Source organism: Schistocerca gregaria, chromosome 1 (assembly GCF_023897955.1).
Source record: "Schistocerca gregaria isolate iqSchGreg1 chromosome 1, iqSchGreg1.2, whole genome shotgun sequence".
Taxonomy (NCBI): Eukaryota; Metazoa; Arthropoda; class Insecta; order Orthoptera; family Acrididae; genus Schistocerca; species Schistocerca gregaria.
The window spans coordinates 280155257-280175253 of record NC_064920.1 but is presented as its reverse complement, the minus strand read 5'-3'; the positions used below and the strand labels follow the sequence as shown (position 1 = coordinate 280175253).

General features: G+C 39.8%; 2 protein-coding genes across 5 annotated transcripts in view; one reads left to right on the top strand and one right to left on the bottom strand.

Moving 5' to 3' along the window:
* Positions 1-12410, bottom strand: part of LOC126341081 (ATP-dependent DNA helicase Q4) — a 126766-nt gene extending 114356 nt beyond the window's left edge. Inside the window, exons 1-2 of the mRNA XM_050001748.1 lie at positions 12019-12410; positions 1865-3683 (exon numbers count right to left, since the gene is read on the bottom strand). Coding sequence (XP_049857705.1) covers positions 1865-3683; positions 12019-12129 — 1930 coding nt within the window. The 5' untranslated portion in view covers positions 12130-12410. The remainder of the gene's footprint in view (positions 1-1864; positions 3684-12018) is intronic.
* A 101-nt stretch (positions 12411-12511) lies between these two features.
* LOC126340904 (disco-interacting protein 2) overlaps positions 12512-19997 on the top strand; it is a 1418593-nt gene continuing 1411107 nt past the window's right edge. For all 4 annotated transcript variants that reach the window (XM_050001746.1, XM_050001738.1, XM_050001743.1 and 1 more), the window contains exon 1: positions 12512-12692. In XM_050001746.1, coding sequence (XP_049857703.1) covers positions 12608-12692 — 85 coding nt within the window. In that variant the 5' untranslated portion in view covers positions 12512-12607. The remainder of the gene's footprint in view (positions 12693-19997) is intronic.

Sequence of the window (19997 nt, the reverse complement as noted above, 5' to 3'; positions counted from 1 at the left end):
CAGCTCTTGAACAAAACACTGTCCATGATGATCAGCCAGAGCTAACAGACATTTTTTCCTCTAACTTTATTTCAAACATAAAACAGAAAGCCAACACTGCCTGGAAAAAAAAAAGAAGAAGAATTGAAACACCAAGGAGGAGCTGTGTGACATAAATGGAAACTGGTAGGTGTGTTTCTACTATTCAAGTTTTGTATCAATCGCATGTGACTGGCAATATGAGGATGCAAAGCAGGTTTGCTTAAAATACATGCAGTGACAGTCTTGAGTGTTAGTTACCTTTGAGATTGAACATGATGAGCTGATTTTAGTCAACAATGCCCTTAAGATAACAAAGATGCCTTATTGAGTTTGAACGACGTCATGTAATAGGGCTACGAGATGCTGGACGTACTTTCCTATAGGCGATTATGAGGTTTGTGTCCTCAGCTGAGGGCCTCCATTAGCATTTGTCAGTATTATTGAGGGCATTGGATCCATGAGGCACAGAAATACATGAACTAAACATTACTAACCATCACTACTTTATGCTAATAATAACGTGCTCACTATGCCAATCCATCATAACTGTGTCTGACGTCTTACCGAGAACAAACACGAATTTATCAACACTACATTGTGGGGCGGAAAAGACCCCACTCATTGGAAACAGTTCTGCCCAAGCAGGCACACAACGATGTGACACAGCTACCGAGTGCATGGAGGTGTTCTGTGGCCAGCATATACTGACACCGCAGTTCGTCAACATTCCACGATAACACCAGCTCACATTCGTACTCACATGTGACGGCTCGGTCCAAGCCTGTTATCTGTACATTCTGTGATATTGCACAAAGACTTGGCAGGAATGTAGCCACTGTTTACGACTGCTTGTAGCGAGAATGTATGGTCACAAGAAGACTGGACTCTGGATGGCCACATGACAGTACTGAGGGGGAAGACCATTCTGTTCAGCGTATGGCTTTCGTGCACCGTACTGCATCTGCAACAGCACTCTGAGAAGCAGTTTGCACCACAGTGACACAACAAACTGTTACAAATTGGTTACTTCAAGGACACCTATAAGCCAGGCACCCTGAAGCATGCATTTCAAAGACCCCAAACCACAGCCATTTGCGACTTCGGTAGTGTCAAGTGAGAGCTCACCTGTCTACATACTAGACAAAGTGGACCCACACATGGAGTTACGATCTGGGGTGTGATTTCATATGACAGCATGTGACACTCCATGGTTATCTCATGCACTGGGACTGCAAATTTGTACATTAATCTGGCGTTATGACCTGTTGTGCTGCAATTCATGAGCAGCATTCCAGGGGATGTTTTCCAACAGGACAACACTCATCCATATACCACTGTTGTAACACATGTTCTATAGAGTGCCAACATGTTGCCTTGGCTTGCTCAATCATCAGATGTCTCCAGTTGAGCACATATGGGGCACCGTTGGACGACAACTCCAGCATCACCCACAAACGGCATTAACTGTCTCTGTGTTGACCAACCAAGTGCAACAGTATGGAATCCATCCCACAAACTGACATCCAGCACCTGCACAACACAAGCATGCTGCTTGCTCGCATTTAACATTCTAGTAGTTAAACCAGTTATTAATGTACCAGCATTTCACATTTGCAATGGCTTATCTCGTGCTTACATTAACCTGTGATCTTTCAATGTTACTTAAATATATTACTTAGACAAATGTATGCCTAGTATTTCACAACTCTACGTTAATTATTTCTTGCTGACATTATTTTTTTGTGTCAATTTATTTGTCATGGACTTCTATTAAATTCTAAAAATACGTTATGTACTTAAGAAGATGTGAGCAACATACTGATGATAATATATTTTGACATACCTTTACTATTGTTACAGTTCCTGGCAAAATGACCAACGTCTCCACACTTGAAGCAGGTGGAAAGAGATGAACCACTATAATCATTATTACTGGCATTTGCCTTCTTCTTTTTCTTCCATTCCATCTTCTTATACTTCGCAAAATTCATTGTCTTCTTTCCTCGAACATATACCTTTTTCTTTATGTTTATCTTTACAAAGTTTTCATTTCCTTTTCCAGAGACAATTTTATTTTCAAACTGCTCTTTCTTACTGCTTGTTTTACTAACCTTTTTTGATTGTGAAGGGGCACTGTCTCTGGCAACAATACTGCTAGCAATAGCATCAATATCAATCTCTTTACCATTTTTTACTGATCTCCGAGTTTCCGGTAAGTCTGTTCTCTGACTCCCAGTACTTTTAGAACTTTGGTTAGTTTTATGAACATCTACTGAATCTGAAAAATGTTTACTCTGAATGCTCAATTCTAGATTTTTTGGCACTTCACAGTCTAATATTTTCGGGCTCTCCACTTCAGGTTGTATCATATTTCCCACATAGTTTCCTTCCTGACATCTATCGTGTAGTCCAAAATTAATCTCTGTTCCTGTGGATTGTGAATCATCTGCATTTGTAACACATGAGGCCAAACCACTGATCTGATTAACCACAGAATTGCAACTGGAAATCAAATCATTCTCCAGCCTCATTTTCTTCACTGCTCTTGATTCAGTAATGGACACATCAAAAGCATCTGACCTTTTAATGCTAGATGAAAATTTTCTCTTGGAAATTAGCTTCCTTTTGCGCTTGATCCCCGTCTCATCTTCAGATTCACTGTTGTAGACAACGTCCTCATCACTGTACAATGCCTGACTGTGTGCATGTATGGAACTGCTGATAGACATTTCTTGGGACTCTGGTGGAGAACAATTTGTTAAACCAACTATCCTAGTATCTTCTGAAGATGAAGAGTTCTCACAATCTTGGGAGCTGAGATTTGACACACCACTATCATAATCAGTATGTCTTTCCACCCAACCTTTGTCAAGTTTCCTTTCGGCCACTAACATAGGTTTCATACTTTCTGTTTCCATGAGAGCTTTGTTTATTATGTTTGTGGCTTGGCAATTAATTGGAAGGGTTCCAGTTACTATTCTGTACCTGCATTCTTCAACATTTTGTATAGCTGGTGTCCTACAGTCGGTGTTCAATGAATTTTCATGTACAGGGGTGTCTGGATTCCCTGCAGTCACAACAACAGGTTCCTTATTTTCTTGGTCCTCCATTACTGAGTCATTTAGCTTGCTAGCTGCAAATGATTTGCGTTGTGAGAGCGATTTTCTAGGATTGCGTTTCGAAAATTTTGAACCAGAAAAAAGTTTCTCTGAGAGTACAAATGAAGAGGAACGTTTTAATGAAGGTTTTGTACTTATCTGTCCGATATTAAAGGATTGATTTTGAGATTTATTAAGATGTGCACCCCACACAGTCTCAGTATTGCATACAAAGCCCGTGTCGAAAGAGGCTGAACCACATTTCTCCTCTGACAAAGTTTTCTTTTTCTCTGCATCATCATTTTCGTTTTGAATGTCCTTAAGAGCAGGTCTGAATACCTTGTGCTTTTCATCAGAAACAACAGACTTTACGGAACACTTTGGAAGGTCAAACTCCGCTATAGGCAGCGTGGTCTCTAAGCTGCTGTCACATGACACCGACACTGAGTTTTCAATATCATCTGAAAATGATTCTCTTAGAGATTCTTCTAGAGCTAGAGTCTTTAGTTTGTAATATATCTTGTATGCATCTCTTACATGCGTTGGCGCTAATTTGATGTCTGCCTGCAACAACAAAATATTGAATTATTAGTTACATAAGTAATAAATAAAATATCTTCATCTACATTAGACATCTCATTTTAACGAGAGTGCATATTCTGTACTGTAAAACTAAGTAATAATGTTACACTACCTTAGTATGAATTATTCCACAAGAAGAAAAACATGTGGGGTCTTGATTGTCTATTTGAGAATACTACCCAGACCAGTTTTCACTGCCTCTCAGCTCCCTAATCCTCAAACAACAGCCACAACATCATTTTACAAATGACATTATTTACTTTCATATTTGATACCGGTGTATACTGAGTGTCCCTCCCTACGAGTCGAGCACATTTTCTCTGATGTGTGGCAGACATTTCCAATTTCGTATTAGCATTGTGTAGCAGAACCAGCCTAAACAAATAGTGGTCATCATGTCTTTTGTGCGACACCCATTGTCAATGGAAAGTGTTTCCTGTTACTCACAAAATTATTTAACAGGTGCAGTAAAAAAGGAAGTGTGACCAATACTCCAGCCATGATTCCGTCCTGGCCCACACTAACTGTTACAGCCACGCTGTAGCGCTGCTCAGTCACTGCTGGAATGCTGTTTATTCTACCTCTTTTACCATCCTTGTTAATACACATCAATAAAACGAATATCATACTGGACTGAACTGGGTCTGCTCTACTGAATGAATACACAAAATTCCATTATAATATTTTTTTTTTTTTTTTTTTTGTAATGGAAAACAAACTGACACTTTCTCTTGACAGATGGGTAAGCAGAATTCGTTTAGGATAACTCCAGCTACACGTTGCAAATACAAAATTACAAAAATATCTGTCAAAACACCACAGGAAATATACCTGACAACTCTTGTAAGAGGCATCCTGTATATCGTAATAATGCATGCCTTCTGCAGATCCGCCAGCTTACAATTCAGCTACATAATGTGTTCAGGCATTCGTTTCTGGATTTTAGTGTCGTGAAATATGGGGTGGAAGTTTCTGTCTCCACAACTTCCCCCCCCCCCCCCCCCAATTTAGTTTGTTCTTCTTGCAACATGTTCTTTGATTTAGTCACAGTTTCCACCAGATGTATTAGGAAAATATCTATTCATAGATACAAATGGAATTTATAATTGCAAAGGGTGAAGGCAAGGAGGGGCTTGACCATATGAGAGGTTTGATCCATCTGGATCTGCCAACAAATGCTTGTAGCATTGATTTTAACAATGATCAGGAGTTACACTGGAACCCAGCCATGCCTCTGTTGACAGTTAAGAGTGGAAAATGCAAGTTTTGCCTATGATGCACTTTTTTGTTTGTTTCTTCACTAATTTTGTATTGTCTCTCCCTTTGTACGGTACTGATTGAAACACAGTACCACATCAACATAAGAATTTTTGTTTGACAAATAATTTCATTGGATATCTAATGACATATTGCAAAGTACGCTGACCTAAACATCCACTTCTACACCTACATCCATACTCTGCAGACTATTGTGAAGAGCATGACATAGGGCACTTTCAATTGTACCAGTTATTATCGCTTCTTCCAGTTCCATTCATGTATAGGGCCTGTGAAGAATGACTATTTAGATGCCACTATGCATACTGTAATTAATCTAATTTTATCTCTCAATCCCTACAGGAGCATTATGTAGGGAGTTTTAGTTTATTCCTAGAGTCTTCATTTGAATCCACTTTTTGATACTCAGTCAGCAGGCTTTCTTAGACAGTTTGCTTTTATCTTCAGTAGTCTACTAGTTGCGTTCTGTCAAGATCTCTGTGACATTCTTCCATGGGTCAAACAAACCTGTGTCCATTCATGCTGCCTTCTCTGCATATATTCAATATAACCTGCTAGTTATATTTGGTTTGGTTCTCACATTAAAACTCCTCCCGAACAAGCCATGAAGGCCCAACGGCACCGACCGGCCGCCATGTCATCCTCATCCCAGAGGCGTCACCAGATGCAGATATGGAGGGGCATATGGTCAGCACACCGCTCTCCCTGTCGTACGCCGGTTTCTGAGACCGGAGCCGCTATTTCTCAATCAAGTAGCTCCTCGGCTTGCCTCACAAGACGGAGTGCACCCCACTTGCCGACAGCACTCAGCAGACTGGAAGGTGACCCATTTCAATGCTATCCCAGCCCAGCAGCGCTTAACTTCGGTGATCTGGCGGGAATTGGTGTTACCACTGCAGCAAGACCATTGGCTTTGGGTCCCACATAATTCAGCAATATTCTGGGAAGTGTCATATAAGTGATTTGTAAGCAATCTTCTTTATTAACTGATTACACTTCCCTATTATTCTAGCATTATCCACATCAGTCACAAACAAATATGGGTACTGGATTTATGGCCAAGCCTGCACAACAATAACTAACATCTTCAGAGTTAATGCAGACTATATGTTATGAATTTTTCCTGGTTATTAAAGAACGCAGTTTCCTTTTTTATGATTTTTTTTCTAGACTGTTAAATTCTCTGAGTTGTTCAGATCTAGACCTTACAGCATGGTGTAACACCTAATTGTAATTCAGAACATGTTTCCTGTAGCACTTACAAAAGCCATTGGTCAATTATCTGAAAATGACAGATAATCATTATAGTTTAAGACCAAAAACTACCAGTTTGGAGAACATGACAACATATGGTAAAAATGCTGTCTAATTAGTACAATATAAAACAAGCATCTTACATTTGCCTGAGAGGTTTCTTTATACACAAGGAGAATAAGTGTCACTGTGTAAACCCAAATCTACAATCATAAGAAGAGCTACTGCATTCAATGGGCCAATTGTTGTAGAGTTTTTGAAAAAATCTGAAAGAGCTGTAAACTAGACAAAAACTTAAAACTTAAAAAAACTGACTCTAATGAATTTTGAATGTTGACAAAAACAAGGTACCAACAGTGTACGTACCTTGAAAAGCTACTGCTAAAAAGTATTCAAAAGTTACATTTCGATATAGATGTACCTTGAAAATCTATTGCTAACAAGTATTCAGAAGTTACTTTTGGATATAGATGTACCTGGGTAACTATTTTTTGTGGTATATCTGCCATTGGACACACTAATTTTTTTCTATATCTAAGAATGAGAGTACCTAGTGTCAACCAAAGATGCCACCTTCAGAACGTAGATTTGTTGCATACGCTAGAAGTTGAATGACTGACAAAAATTTTGAACTTTACTGAGGCCAGTTTTGAAGTACACTACATGTTACAAAGAAAATCCTTATTTAGTTATGTCAGACACCTGCGATCAACACTTAACTCTCACACAAATATGAAAGTAGCATCATATTTCTGAGTATTTCACTACTTATAAGTTCTGGATGATGGAGTATTTGCCTCATTTAAGATATTTAAGGTATTTTCAGTCAAGCATCTGACGGATAGGTAATCCCAAAAGTGAGGTCTCCTATTTTTTTGTAAGTATATAGACCTGTTTATTTCTACAATGGTTTAAATCAGTCTACAGCTTGAATATTTAGCTATTTTTCGACATAATCACAACTTCTGTCGATGCATTTTTGTAGACGCTGTGTTAGTTTTTGTACGCTCATGTAATGCCAGCTTGCCGCCATGCTGTTCAGAAAATTATGAAGCTCTTTTTCACCTCTTTGTCAGAGCACAATGGCTTTCCGGACAAATGTTCTTTTGACCTAGGGAACAGGTGATAGTCACTGCGAGCCAAGTCAGGGCTATAGGGTGGTTGGGTGATTATGTTCCACTGAAACTGTTGCAGGAGATAAACGGTTTGCCAAGCGATGAGTGGGCGAGCGTTGTCATGGAGAATGTATACGCCCTTGCTCAACATTCCTCTTCTCCAGTTCTGAATTGCCCGATTGAGTTTTTTCTGAGTCTCAGAGTACCTGTAAGCATTAATTGTGGTCCCAGTGATTCAGCTCCAACAACGAAAGAGGTTCATAACTTTCTGAACAGCATGGGGGCGAGCTGGTATGACATGGGCATACAAAAACTGCCACAGCGTCTACAAAAATTAATCGACAGAAATGGTAATTATATCGAAAAATAGGTAAATGTTCAAGCTGTAAATTGATGTAAACCATTGTAGAAATAAACAGGTCTACGTACTTATAAAAAATAGGAGACCTTACTTTTGGGATTACCCTCGTAGTGAGCAATCCTATCCACCATAGACAAGTTCAAGACATTTGGAACCAATAGAAAAACTTCTGTCCAATCAATGACAACACAAAATATATTAAATTGTATTTAAAACACTTGAATTTATTCTTTTAAGTCACCATTATTTACTTATGTAATTGACTGTCCAGTTGTGGTAGAAGCTGCTGACAAAAATAACCTGTAGGCCTACTTCCTCTACACAGATTCTCATGCCTTCTGGCTCACCTTATCAGTCAGCAGAAGGTGGAAATTCAACTGAATAGACTGTAGACCCTTCTGCCTCACACTGAATTTCAGCTGGTACTAGTCTCATATGTCACACTTTGCCCAGTGCAGATCTAACATCTTAAATGCCTTCAGTTGTTTTTCTCAAAGTTATTAAACCTAGGACAAAGTTTAGAGACAGAGGAAGAAAACCATGAAACGCCCAAATTTTGACATACTTTCACCACTGAAAAACAAACAGAAGAGGCATTCCAGAAAAGAGCAGAAGCAAAGGCTTAGGTTTTTTTTTAAAAATATAAAATGTACAAAGGATGATAGTGGCAGTAATTGTAGAATTTAATTTTTGTGATAGTCACTGTGACCTAGAAGTATTTGAAAATGAAGTTCAGAACTACAAATGTGCCATACGTGTTTTCCTCTCAGTGAAAATTTGGGACAAGCAGTCAGTGGTGCACCACGCAGAAAGAACACTTGCCAAAGAGGCCAAACAAAATTACAATAAAGTAAATTTTCTGAGACTGAAGGCTACAGAAAGCAAAGGTAAATCCAAAAAATGTTCAAATGTATGTGAATTCCTAAGGGACCAAACTGCTGAGGGCATCAGTCCTTTGACTTACACACTACTTAAAATAACTTATGCTAAGAACAACACACACAACCATGCCCGAGGGAGGACTTGGACCTCCAGCAGGAGGGGCCGTGCAATCTGCGACATGGCACCTCAAACTGCATGGCCCCTCCGCGAGGCAGAATATATCCATTTCTCCATGCAGAACACTGTATTTAAATTATCTGTCTCAAATAACACATGAATGATAGCAGATGTGTTCCAGAAAAATACAACTCAATGTCATTGACATGGATTTATTGTGGACTCTTAGCAAATTTTCTTTGATCAACACAGCAAGATTTCTGTAATGGAATAATCCTCTCCGTGCTAAACAGCATGGATTCTGAAAACATTGACTATGTGACACTCAAATTGCACTTTTCTCACATTACATGCTGAAAGCCTTGGTTCAAGACAGTCCAGTAGAAGCAATATTTCTCGACTGCAAAAAAGCTTTTGACTCAGTACCACACCTATGCTTAATATCAAAACCAAAAATATGATCCTACGGGTATAAACCAAAATTTGTGGAAGGACTGAGGATTTTTTGGTGCAGAGAACACAGCAATTTGTCTTTGATGGACAATAATCAACAGGTGTGTGTGTGTGTGTGTGTGTGTGTGTGTGTGTGTGTGTGTGTGTGTGTGTGTGTGCGCGCACACGCCTAAGGGAGATGTGTTGGGTCCCTTGCAACATTAACAATAATCTCAGACTTTTTCATATATGATGCCATTATCTACAATTAAGTACAGTCTGAAAGAATCAGCACAAATATTTAGTCAGATCCTGATAACATTTCAAAGTGGCACAGATTTGGAAATGTGCTTCAAATGTTCAGAATCAAGTAGAATTGTGCACTTAAAAATAAATAAATAAATAAGCATGATTCTGACACTGCAATACATGCGAGTCCCAACTGGAATTGGCCAACTCATACAAATTCCTGGGTGTAGCACTGTGTAGGGACATGAAATGGAAGAATCACATAGCCTCAGTCATAGATACACCAGGTATCAGATAGAAATGCAATCAGTCTGCACAGTAGAATGCTTACCCTATAACATTGCCCAAGTGTGCGGGATTTCTAAGAAACGGGAATAACAGGGGAAACTGAACGTATACACAGAAGGGCAGAACAAATGGTCACATGTTTCTTGACCTGTGGGAGAGTGTCAACTGTGTGAATATACTAAAATCCCTACATAACACTCCCAAAGGGAATGTGAGAACCTGATTAGATTAACTATAACATGCACAGAGGCATTTAAACTCATTCTTCCCACATTCCATAGATGAACGGCAAAAAGCCCTAATAACTGTTACAATGGGATGTACCATCTGCCACACATTTCGCATTGACTTGCAGAGTATGGATGCAGACGTAGATGTATTTAGTGTTAATAGCCTACATAAAGGATAGCTCTTGAAACAAACTTCGATTTTCCCCTATTTATAATGTTAAGTAAAAGCAGACAGCAATTAAAGTTAACAACCAGCAGTAAATCTACAGAAGCGTTAAAATTCAGAATGCCTTAAATGTAAGCCAATATAAATGTAGTTAATAAAAATATAAAGTTAAATCTAGATGGACAGGTTATTATAAACATTTCATAGCATCACAGTAACTGTCAAAACTACTTTCCACACATTTCTATCGCTTCACCCATCTTTGTGAAATTTTGCAAAATCTTATTTATTATATATAACAATACACTTCATCTCAATGTAAAACTGGATTATGATCAGCAGAAAGACACATTTAGTAATAGATTAAGATATTGGATGAAGTCCTTCCTCAGATGTACACAAACTCACCCCCCCCCCTCCTCCCCCATGTCAATTTTGACTGCACAGATCAAATGAATGTAGCAATACCAGATGTCTGTGCCATCCCATGGCATACCGGCAATGTGACACGTGACATCAGAATGTAAGCATGCAAACAGAAAGAGAAAATAACACAATTTTTTTGCATCTACATTATCTGACTACACCACATGGTGATCACTTCTTCTTTCATATCAAATGATAAACAGTGACGTAGGCTTTACAGCACAGCACATCTTCCGAAACCTAACAAAGAAAAATAGACTTTTCAAATTGAAACATGGAATGGAGCCTCCCCCCCCCCCTCATTTTTAATGGAAGGTGCCAATGAATTTTAGTTGACCTCTTCGTTATTTATACATTGGTATGTTGAAGAAGTGAAACAATTAGCATGATATGCTAGTTCAACAAAAAATCGTAATTCAAAGTACCAATGTGTCCACTCATTCTAAATAATGTTAGGCCCTAACTAAAACATGCTTTCTTGGTATATATATAACTAACTTAGGCTTCACTTTCATACATTATGTCTCTGTGTGTCTTTTTAAGTCACATCCTTGCATTACATCTTTTATCATCATGACTAACTACTACACGTATCTGTGTAACATGAACAGACATAGGCCTAATGAAAAAGTGAATTGGTAATGAAAAATTGAACTGGTAAATACAGGTTAGTTTGAAAATAATTAAGTGACTGGGTTTGGCTTGAGGGATGCAATACAATCTTTCTCACGCATACAAACCATTAGGCTGTAAGAAGCAGTGAAATTATGCTGTAAATCACAATACATTATTGTACATGTTAAAGGAATATCTATCTCCTGCAACTAAATACTTAGATTTCATATGACAAAGCTATAATACCTAATGTAAAGAACACAAAGTAATGAGAAGAATTGTATATCAGAAGCAGCTACCAGAATTTCTCTCTACAACTGATAGGACAACAATTCGCTGGCATCCGTACGGCAGTAACTTCAGGTTACACGAGATTATGGCTCTAAACCTCATTGGAAGGCCATCATTGTCATTTACCATCCACCGGCCACATTGTAATCCAACATTACAATAGATTTAAGTATAAACTGTTAAGATACAAACGTGGTAAGGGCTGTTGTATTCCATTCACTCCACTTAAAACTGATGAGGACTCATCTCGAACATCAAATTGCTTTGGGCTAATCAGCACATGTAGCAAAATATTTGCACATAAAATAATGTAATGAGGGTACACCTACTAACTTGAGAACTAGAGTTACAATTAAATTTTTGCATTTACAGAATCCGCCAATGTTCGTATCTCAATTGCATCTTCACTCAAACCAACACATTTAAATATCCCACGAGTATTAAAGTCTTCGGCGTTTGTACCAAAACGTATACATATTGTATGAAAGGTATGAAAATGCATTATCAAACCTACAATGACTTGCTTGATAGTTCTGCTTCCTTCTAGAACTACAATACTTTTCACTTATAACTAATTAATCGGAACTGAAACTGACATAACTGCTGGACTAACCTTCGTAGGATTACATCCCTTTTTCTTCACAAACTCACTTTCCCAGAGCCTCACTTGCCGCTTTGATTTTTGGTATTTAGATTGGAAGCCTGGATCGTCTAACAAACCCATTTTTCTGGTACTAATATGTGTTATTACACAAACTAACTTTTCATGTGTACACACTTATTCTATTTACGTTACTTCACCACTTCCCGCGTTTCACACCACAGAGGCACAGTTAATCACGCACAGCTGACAGCTGTGAAATAATATTAAGAATATGCAGCAGTAGTTGATTGACTTCGTTTTTATTTGCAGAATTGCAACATAAAAAATAATCCAAACCCGTATTTCGCAGGAAGCGAAAGTTCTAAGTTAACTACTTTTGCACAAAATTTGTTAACTTTCGATATATACCGCGTTGATTTGAAAAGTCGACTGTCGCATGCTTAATCGAGTCGCGTCGAGATATCGATTTTAAGTTGTTGTCAGGTAGTGACATCTGGTTTAATACTTCGCGAGATTTCAAGATGGCAAAAGTTGTTACAGGGTGGTGTGTGCAATGAGGGTTTTGTATTGTTTATGAGTGTAGTTGAATGGATTGACCATGGCGGAGTATAATATAGACATATCAAAGCTTCCTGAAGACGTCAGGGACAAACTAGCTGAGCTGGATTTGGAACTATCTGAAGGTAATGTATATTTACATCGTTTTAAATGTTGCAGTGCTATCACAAGTCATCACAAATCGATAGTTTGTATGTTCACGCTGCAAAATTTGCGGTGAAGGTAGCTTTTAAAATAGCGAAAGTCAAGCATCTTTGTCATTTTCTGTTTTAGTGTCGGAATAATCTTATACTTGTAAAAAATTGGAGGAATGTAATAGCATGTAGCATCTATGAGTCGCATAATGTGTGTTTCTGTTTATTTGGTTCTCAAAAATATTGTGTTTGATTATATACAGAGTGTATAGTTTTTGTTATGTGAGATGATGTGTTGCTTTGGCATGTGGAGCGATTATTCTCCTTAAACTGTGACCGTAATGAAAGCTGTAACATTCGAAAATCATGCACAGACGCCGCACCCGCTCACCTGCTACATCTTTTCTACAAAATGTCTTACAGGATTTTATTGTAATTTCTTTGCAATATGCAGTTCTTCGTGTAACGTACTGTAGATTCGGAAAGATTAGCCGCGAAAAACACGCCTAATGTACTATTGCTGGAAGCTAACTCTTTTTTGGTTAAACCATGCCGGCGTATTACAAACATTTTCTCGCATGCATTGTGCTACATCGGCAAAGTGTTAATTTCCACACTGGCGTTATCCATAACATCTCTATCTGCGGTTGCAACTTTGCAAGCCATTCCAGCGAGTCTTCGCAACACACACACACACACACACACACACACACACAACCTCGTGGCGTTATCAGGAACGGTTTGTATATCAACGTGTCATATTGCCGCCCACTTGTCAGCCTTACCCTTGTACGTTGAAGATGCTTATAGTATCAGTTGAGAAATCGTTTTGGATAATGCTTTCCTAAAGACATGTGCCAAACTATCATATTTATGGTAAATTGCAGTCTAAATGCACCACAGATAAAACAGTCGTCGTCATTTTTATTTAATAACGTCGTGCTGTAGTTTGCTAGTTGTTCCATCGATGATACTGTATCAACTCCAGTCATGACTCGAGTTGACGAAGTCGCTCAGTAGATCGAGTACTTTCACATGGAATGTCGATGAAAGACGATGCCCTGCCATTCAACCCTGTAGAGAAACCTCTTGCTTAAATCATCTCCTGTTATTTGTGCATGGTCAGAGACGTTGTCTGCTGGTTAAAACGTCAGAAATAAAAAAATATTTTGAAAAATATTCTCTGCAGTCGAATTCATAAAATACAGTTTTAAGAGTGGTATACAAATTTGTCATTATAGTATGCGACAAACATTTGAAAATGTAATTTATCAGACACTGGAATGTAGTTTGCATATTCCTTACACGGTCACCAGACGACATGAGACTGTTTATAAACAAGAAATGTAAAAGATACAATCCATTGAAATGTAGATATCTTGAAGAGGCAGTACCATGAGACGAAATTTGCTCAGTGCATTGTGATAAATGCCTAGTAATAATTGAAAATTTGTGCCAGACTCGACTTGAACCCAGATTTACAGCATATCGTAAGCAGTCGCCTTAGCCACTAGACGAACTACGCTTTCGGGCTTGAATCAAACTTTTCATAGTCACTGATGTTTACGCCTATACTTTCCAAGCATGAAACATTGCGGGCTAAAGTACCGGTCTCGCATAGATTGAGTGTTCATTTATTTGGAAAGTGTACAACTGTACTGTAAGGAGAACTACGGCAGTACTGTCCAATAGCAACAGCACAACAGACAGTACGAAGCAAGTTCTTCCCGCGCCGTGCCCGCAAATGGAAGTGGCATAACAGGTAGTCCGGGTAGTGAGCGACCCTTGCTGTGGTCCAGAGATTACATACAGTTATCTGCTGGATTCTTCGTTTTTTTCTGGACTTTTAGACAGGGGAAGCTATTGCATTGTAAATGAAAGTAGGTAGGTTTGTAATTGGGAGGGTATTGGTTTAGTTACTGTAATAAAGTACCTTCATAGTGGTGTTGGACATCGGGAAACGAAACCTGTTGATTTTTTGTTTCGAGCATCCTACATCGTATATGGGAACGGATTCGATTCATTTTATTTTATTGAACCACCGCATTGTGTTTGTACCTCTTGCACTTAATCCTAGACCTTCATATTTCCTAACAATTACTTTTATGCTTGATATTAACAAATTTCTCCTCTTCGGAAACGCTTGTCTTGACATTGCCAGTCTACACTTCATATTGTATCGACTTAGGCCATTATCGGTTCTTTGCTGCCCGAATAGCAAAACTCATTTGCGACATTTAGTGTCTTATTTCCTTAGCCAATTCCTTCAGCATCACCTGACTTAGTTCGATTACTTTTCATGGCCTTTGTTTTACTTATGATGTTTATCTTGCAACCTCTTTTCAACACATTATCCTTCCATTCAGCTACGCCTTAAAGTTCTTTGCTACTCCTGACAGAGTTAAAATTTAATCGGAAAACCCAAAGGTTTTTATTTCTTCACCCTAAACTTTAATCTCATCTGCAAATTTCTCTTCAGTTTGTTTTACTGCATGCTCCGTGTATACATTGAATAGCGTTGGCAGTAGGCTACAATCCTGCCTCACCCTATTTTCGTCCACTACTTGCTTTTCCATGCCCTGCAACTCTTAAAAACTGCTTTCTGGTTGCTTTACAAGTAATAAGTAACCTTTCGCTCTGTGTATTCTATCGCAGCAACCTTCAGAATTTCAAAGAGTGTTACCCCAGTCAAAATTGTCAAAAGCCTTCTGTAAGTCTACAAAATCTATAAGTGTACACACCCCTTTTGTCAGTTTACAAGTTGTAGGGTCAGTATTGTAATATTATATATAAAAGTCTGATTACTTTTAAAACTATAGCCACATGCAATAGAAGCATTTGAGATGTGCTGCAGAAGAATGTTGAATATTAGCTGGACTGATACGGTAAGGAATGAGGAGGTCCTGTGCAGAATTGGCGAGGAAAGGAATATATGGAAAACACTGACAAGAAGAAGGGACATGATGATACGAATCTGTCAAGACATCAGGGAATAAGTTGCATGGTACTAGAGGGAGCAGTAGAAGGTAAAAACTCGAAAGTAAGACAGATAGACGGGTATATTCAGCAAATAATTGAGTACGTAGTTTGCAAGCGCTACGCTGAGATGAAAACAACTTTGTGGAGGGCCGCACCAAACCAGTCAGAAGACTGATGGCTCAAAAGAAAAAGCCGCTTCCACGTTTTGCAAATTATATTTTCCTTTCTTGTACGCATGCAATATGGCTACGAGATACGCAACCAGTACACGAAAATGTTGAGCCTTTTTTTTGTTTCGTTAGTATTTCCCGACTCCTTTGACTTGGAAAACAACTTTTATTTGTTGGCAAATTTTGAGAAAAATATGAAAAAAGTTGAATACCCTCTCCGGAATTGAAACTGTGTTCTTCTTTTGGGAGAAAAGGTACAGTCCGACACAGGAAGAACAGTCGTAAACAGAAAGTAAAAATTTGTTGCCCAATTTCATTGAAGTAAACCAACAGTCACAGAAAATCACTCTTTCCTCAGTTAGTAGTTTCACACACTAGTCATCCCTGTCATAAAGACGTATTTTAGGAATTTGTATCGGTTCAAATACCAATATTTTTAAACAACTTTTAGCGTTTACTGTATAGACTTTTTTCTGTAAGCGATTTCGTTCCACTCTGAGTGTGTAATAATGTAAGGTAATTTTTAAAATCCAAAACATCAGTTACGGGAACACGCTAGCGTGACTTACTGGATAATAATTCTAGTACGTTGGGAGTCCTTGCCAAATACACCACCAGCCTCCGTAGCCGAGGTCGCTAACATACGCCTGTGGGGTGGCGTGAAGGTAAGCCGGTTCGAGTCCTGGTGGTGGATGAAATTTCCATTGTCACTAGGTTGTGGCGTGAAGTTTCTTATCACCAGTCTTTGGGCCAATGCCCTGTATTAAATCCAAACCTCTCCGCCGTGTCCCATGAAGTGAAGGCATGTGACATTGCTGACGATGATACTTCATCGGACGAGGTCGTTAAGCTCGGCGGCCGCTTTGATGGTTTTCGAGAGCAGTAGGCAACATGCCGCTACCGGCATATGTATATATCATTTCGCCTACACTTAACAGATACACATACGCACACAGCTGTCATACTTTATGAAAGGTAAGGAAAAGCCTTTGCAGTTAAATTGATGAACCTACCCGCCGGTGTCTATCAGCCATTCGTGTCATACGACTTCACTTTATCAAGTAGACTTTCCACCGACATTGAATGAATTCAGAGACATCGCCAGTAACAGATCGGCACAGCCGACACGAAAGTGAAACAGTGATTCCCGGGAAGTTGAAATTGGAGTTGCTGGATGAAATGCGACGTTTTTCACGTGAACTGAGAATAGTCAAGAACGTTAAAGCTGCGACGCAGCAGTAACTTAAACAACTGACCCTTAAATTTATTATGCTGCTGCATCGTTAAGGTTTGGTTCAAATGGCTATGAGCACTATGGGACTTCAGTTCTGAGGTCATCAGTCCCCTAGAACTTACAACTACTTAAACCAAACTAACCTAAGGACACCACACACACATCCATGCCCGTGGCAGGATTCGAACCCGCGGCCACTGCGGCCACGCGGTTCCAGACTGTAGCGCTTCGAACCGTTCGGCCACTTTGGCCGGCATCGTTACTGGAAACGCTGGTTTATCGCCGAATATCAGCAGCGCGAATAAAAAGTGCACTTCAAGGCTTGGTGCCTCAAAGTGAAAAAGGCGAAACGCATCTGGGAGAAGTAAAATACAGTTCAGCAAGAAAATACGGTTTTTGTTTATAAAACAAATTAGAATTTTTCACATGCCTGGCGAGAACCATTTATTATACATAATTGCCTAATTTTGTCAGTGCATACGAACATCCACACTCTGTTCACAACAACGCCAGAACGAGTATTGTACAGCAGGCAAACGGGCGTACCATAAACGTTTCGTTTGTCAATCGTAGTCACGTAAGTGGCGAGAGAGACGTGGTTCCTGCAATATGTATTTTTCCAGCCTCGATCTGTATCTAATTCAGTACGTGTTCCCATTTACGTCACGTTTACATTTCATATTTGCTTCTGTGTGGCAAGGTGATCCACTTCTCTCCAGAGGACTAACAATTCAGTTTTCCCTGTGGCTTTTTTCCTTCGTTGCCTGCCATTTAAGACAATTAACCATTTCTACGACGCTATAGCGTTGATTGAACACAACAGCCAAGACCAGCAGCTCTCTTCTCCAATCACATGTAGTGCATGGACAGAAAAATTGCTGTACCAAGCGGTCTATTTTTCATGTACTTCGCATTTACTATTACTTCCAGTGCAGAGTTCCTTCTCTTTCCAGCCAAAAACATTTTTCTTTGGCGACATACTTCGTTGTGCTGCTTTGAATGAACAACGGTTGCTGCGGATTTGTTCGAGTCTCAAAAGCATACTCGTTTCACATTAATTATCACGTCAGTTTGTTTAGTTTTTGTGTGCACCATTCGTCCTAAGTGAAAGCTAATGAAATGGTTGGTGTTCATGCAGAATACGTCAGCTAGTAACCAACTGGCAGAAGGATGTAATCTTTTTTTTTCTCCTTTTTCGAAGACGGAACATCGTCTTCAACAATCGTCCAATTTTTCTTTATATGGATAAATGTTTGCTTTTTCGGTGGGGAGCATCTCATCGTTACTCATCGCTGTGAATCATTTAGATCTTCCCTCGATAGCCAGCTGTTCAAACATCTTGAGTCCACATGCAGTTGGTGGCGAGGGTGGTAGAATTTGCCCTGGAATAGTTTCCTGCAGCCCAACGCCCCTCCGTTGCAAGGGGTTTGGTTTGATGAAGTGACTAGGTTGAGCGGAGCACTGTTTTCACTGACTACCGGAGTTTAGCTAACCGCATGAAGAAATAAACCTAAAATGGTCAGGGAACGGTGTTCCCGCAGGAAGAGAATTCGCGCCGTTTCGATCGTAGTGTCCGACCTCGGGTGCGCGGTGTCTTCAAATAGGTGGGCGTAGCTGATTGCCTTCTCTGTTTCCGTCAGGCTGTTCTGACAATTTTCGTACAACTATCTTCAGAAGTAGTTTTGTTTATTTATACTTCAGAATCCTTAAATATCTTCAGAAATGGTGCCCAAATTCATGATAGTGAATAATGTATAAAAGTGGCTTGATATTTAGTACTCCTAGATGGGGCTACCTGGCCAATAATGCCATGCGATCATTTCATTTCATTCGATATTTTGTAGAATATATCCTCGCTTCTTTTGTACAAGAATATAAAACTACTACACTGCTGGCCATTAAAATTGATACACCAAGAAGAAATGCAGATGATAAACGGGTATTCACTGGGCAAATATATTATACTAGAACTGACATGTGATTACATTTTCACGAAATTTAGGTACATAGATCTTGAGAAATCAGTACCCAGAATAACCACCTCTAGCAGTAATAGCGGTCTTGATACGCCTGGGCATTGAGTCAAACAGAGCTTGGATGGCGTATACAGGTACAGCTGCCCATACTGCTTCAACACGATACCACAGTTCATCAAGATAGTGACTGGCGTATTGCGATGAGCCAGTTGCTCGGCCACCATTGACCAGACGTTTTCAAATGGTGAGAGATCTGGAGAATGTGCTGGCCAGGGCAGCAGTCGAACATTTTCTGTATCCAGGACCTGCAACATGCGGTCGTGCATTATTCTGCTGAATTGCAGGGTTTCGCAGGGATCGAATGAAGGGTAGAGCCACGGGTCGTAACACATCTGAAATGTAACATCCACTGTTCAAAGTGCCGTCAATGCGAACAAGAGGTGACCGAGACGTGTAACCAATGGCACCCCATACCATCACGCCGGGTGATACGCCAGTATGGCGGCGACGAATACACGCCTCCAACGTGCGTTCACCGCGACGTCACCAAACACGGATGCTACCATCATGATGCTGTAAACAGAACCTGGATTCATCCGAAAAAATGAAGTTTTCCCATTCGTGCACCCGGGTTCATCGTTGAGTACACGATCCCAGGCGCTCCTGTCTGTGATGCAGCGTTAAGGGTAACCGCAGCCATTATCTCAGAGCTGATAGTCCATGCTGCTGCATACGTCGTCGAACTGTTCGTGCAAATGGTTGTTGTCCCGCAAACGTCCCCATCTGTTGACCCAGGGATCGAGACGTGGCTGCACGATCCGTTACAGCCATGCGGACAAGATGCCTGTCATCTCGACTGCTAGTGATACGAGGCCGTTGGGACCCAACACGGCGTTCCGTATTACCCTCCTGAACCCACCGATTTCATGTTATGTTA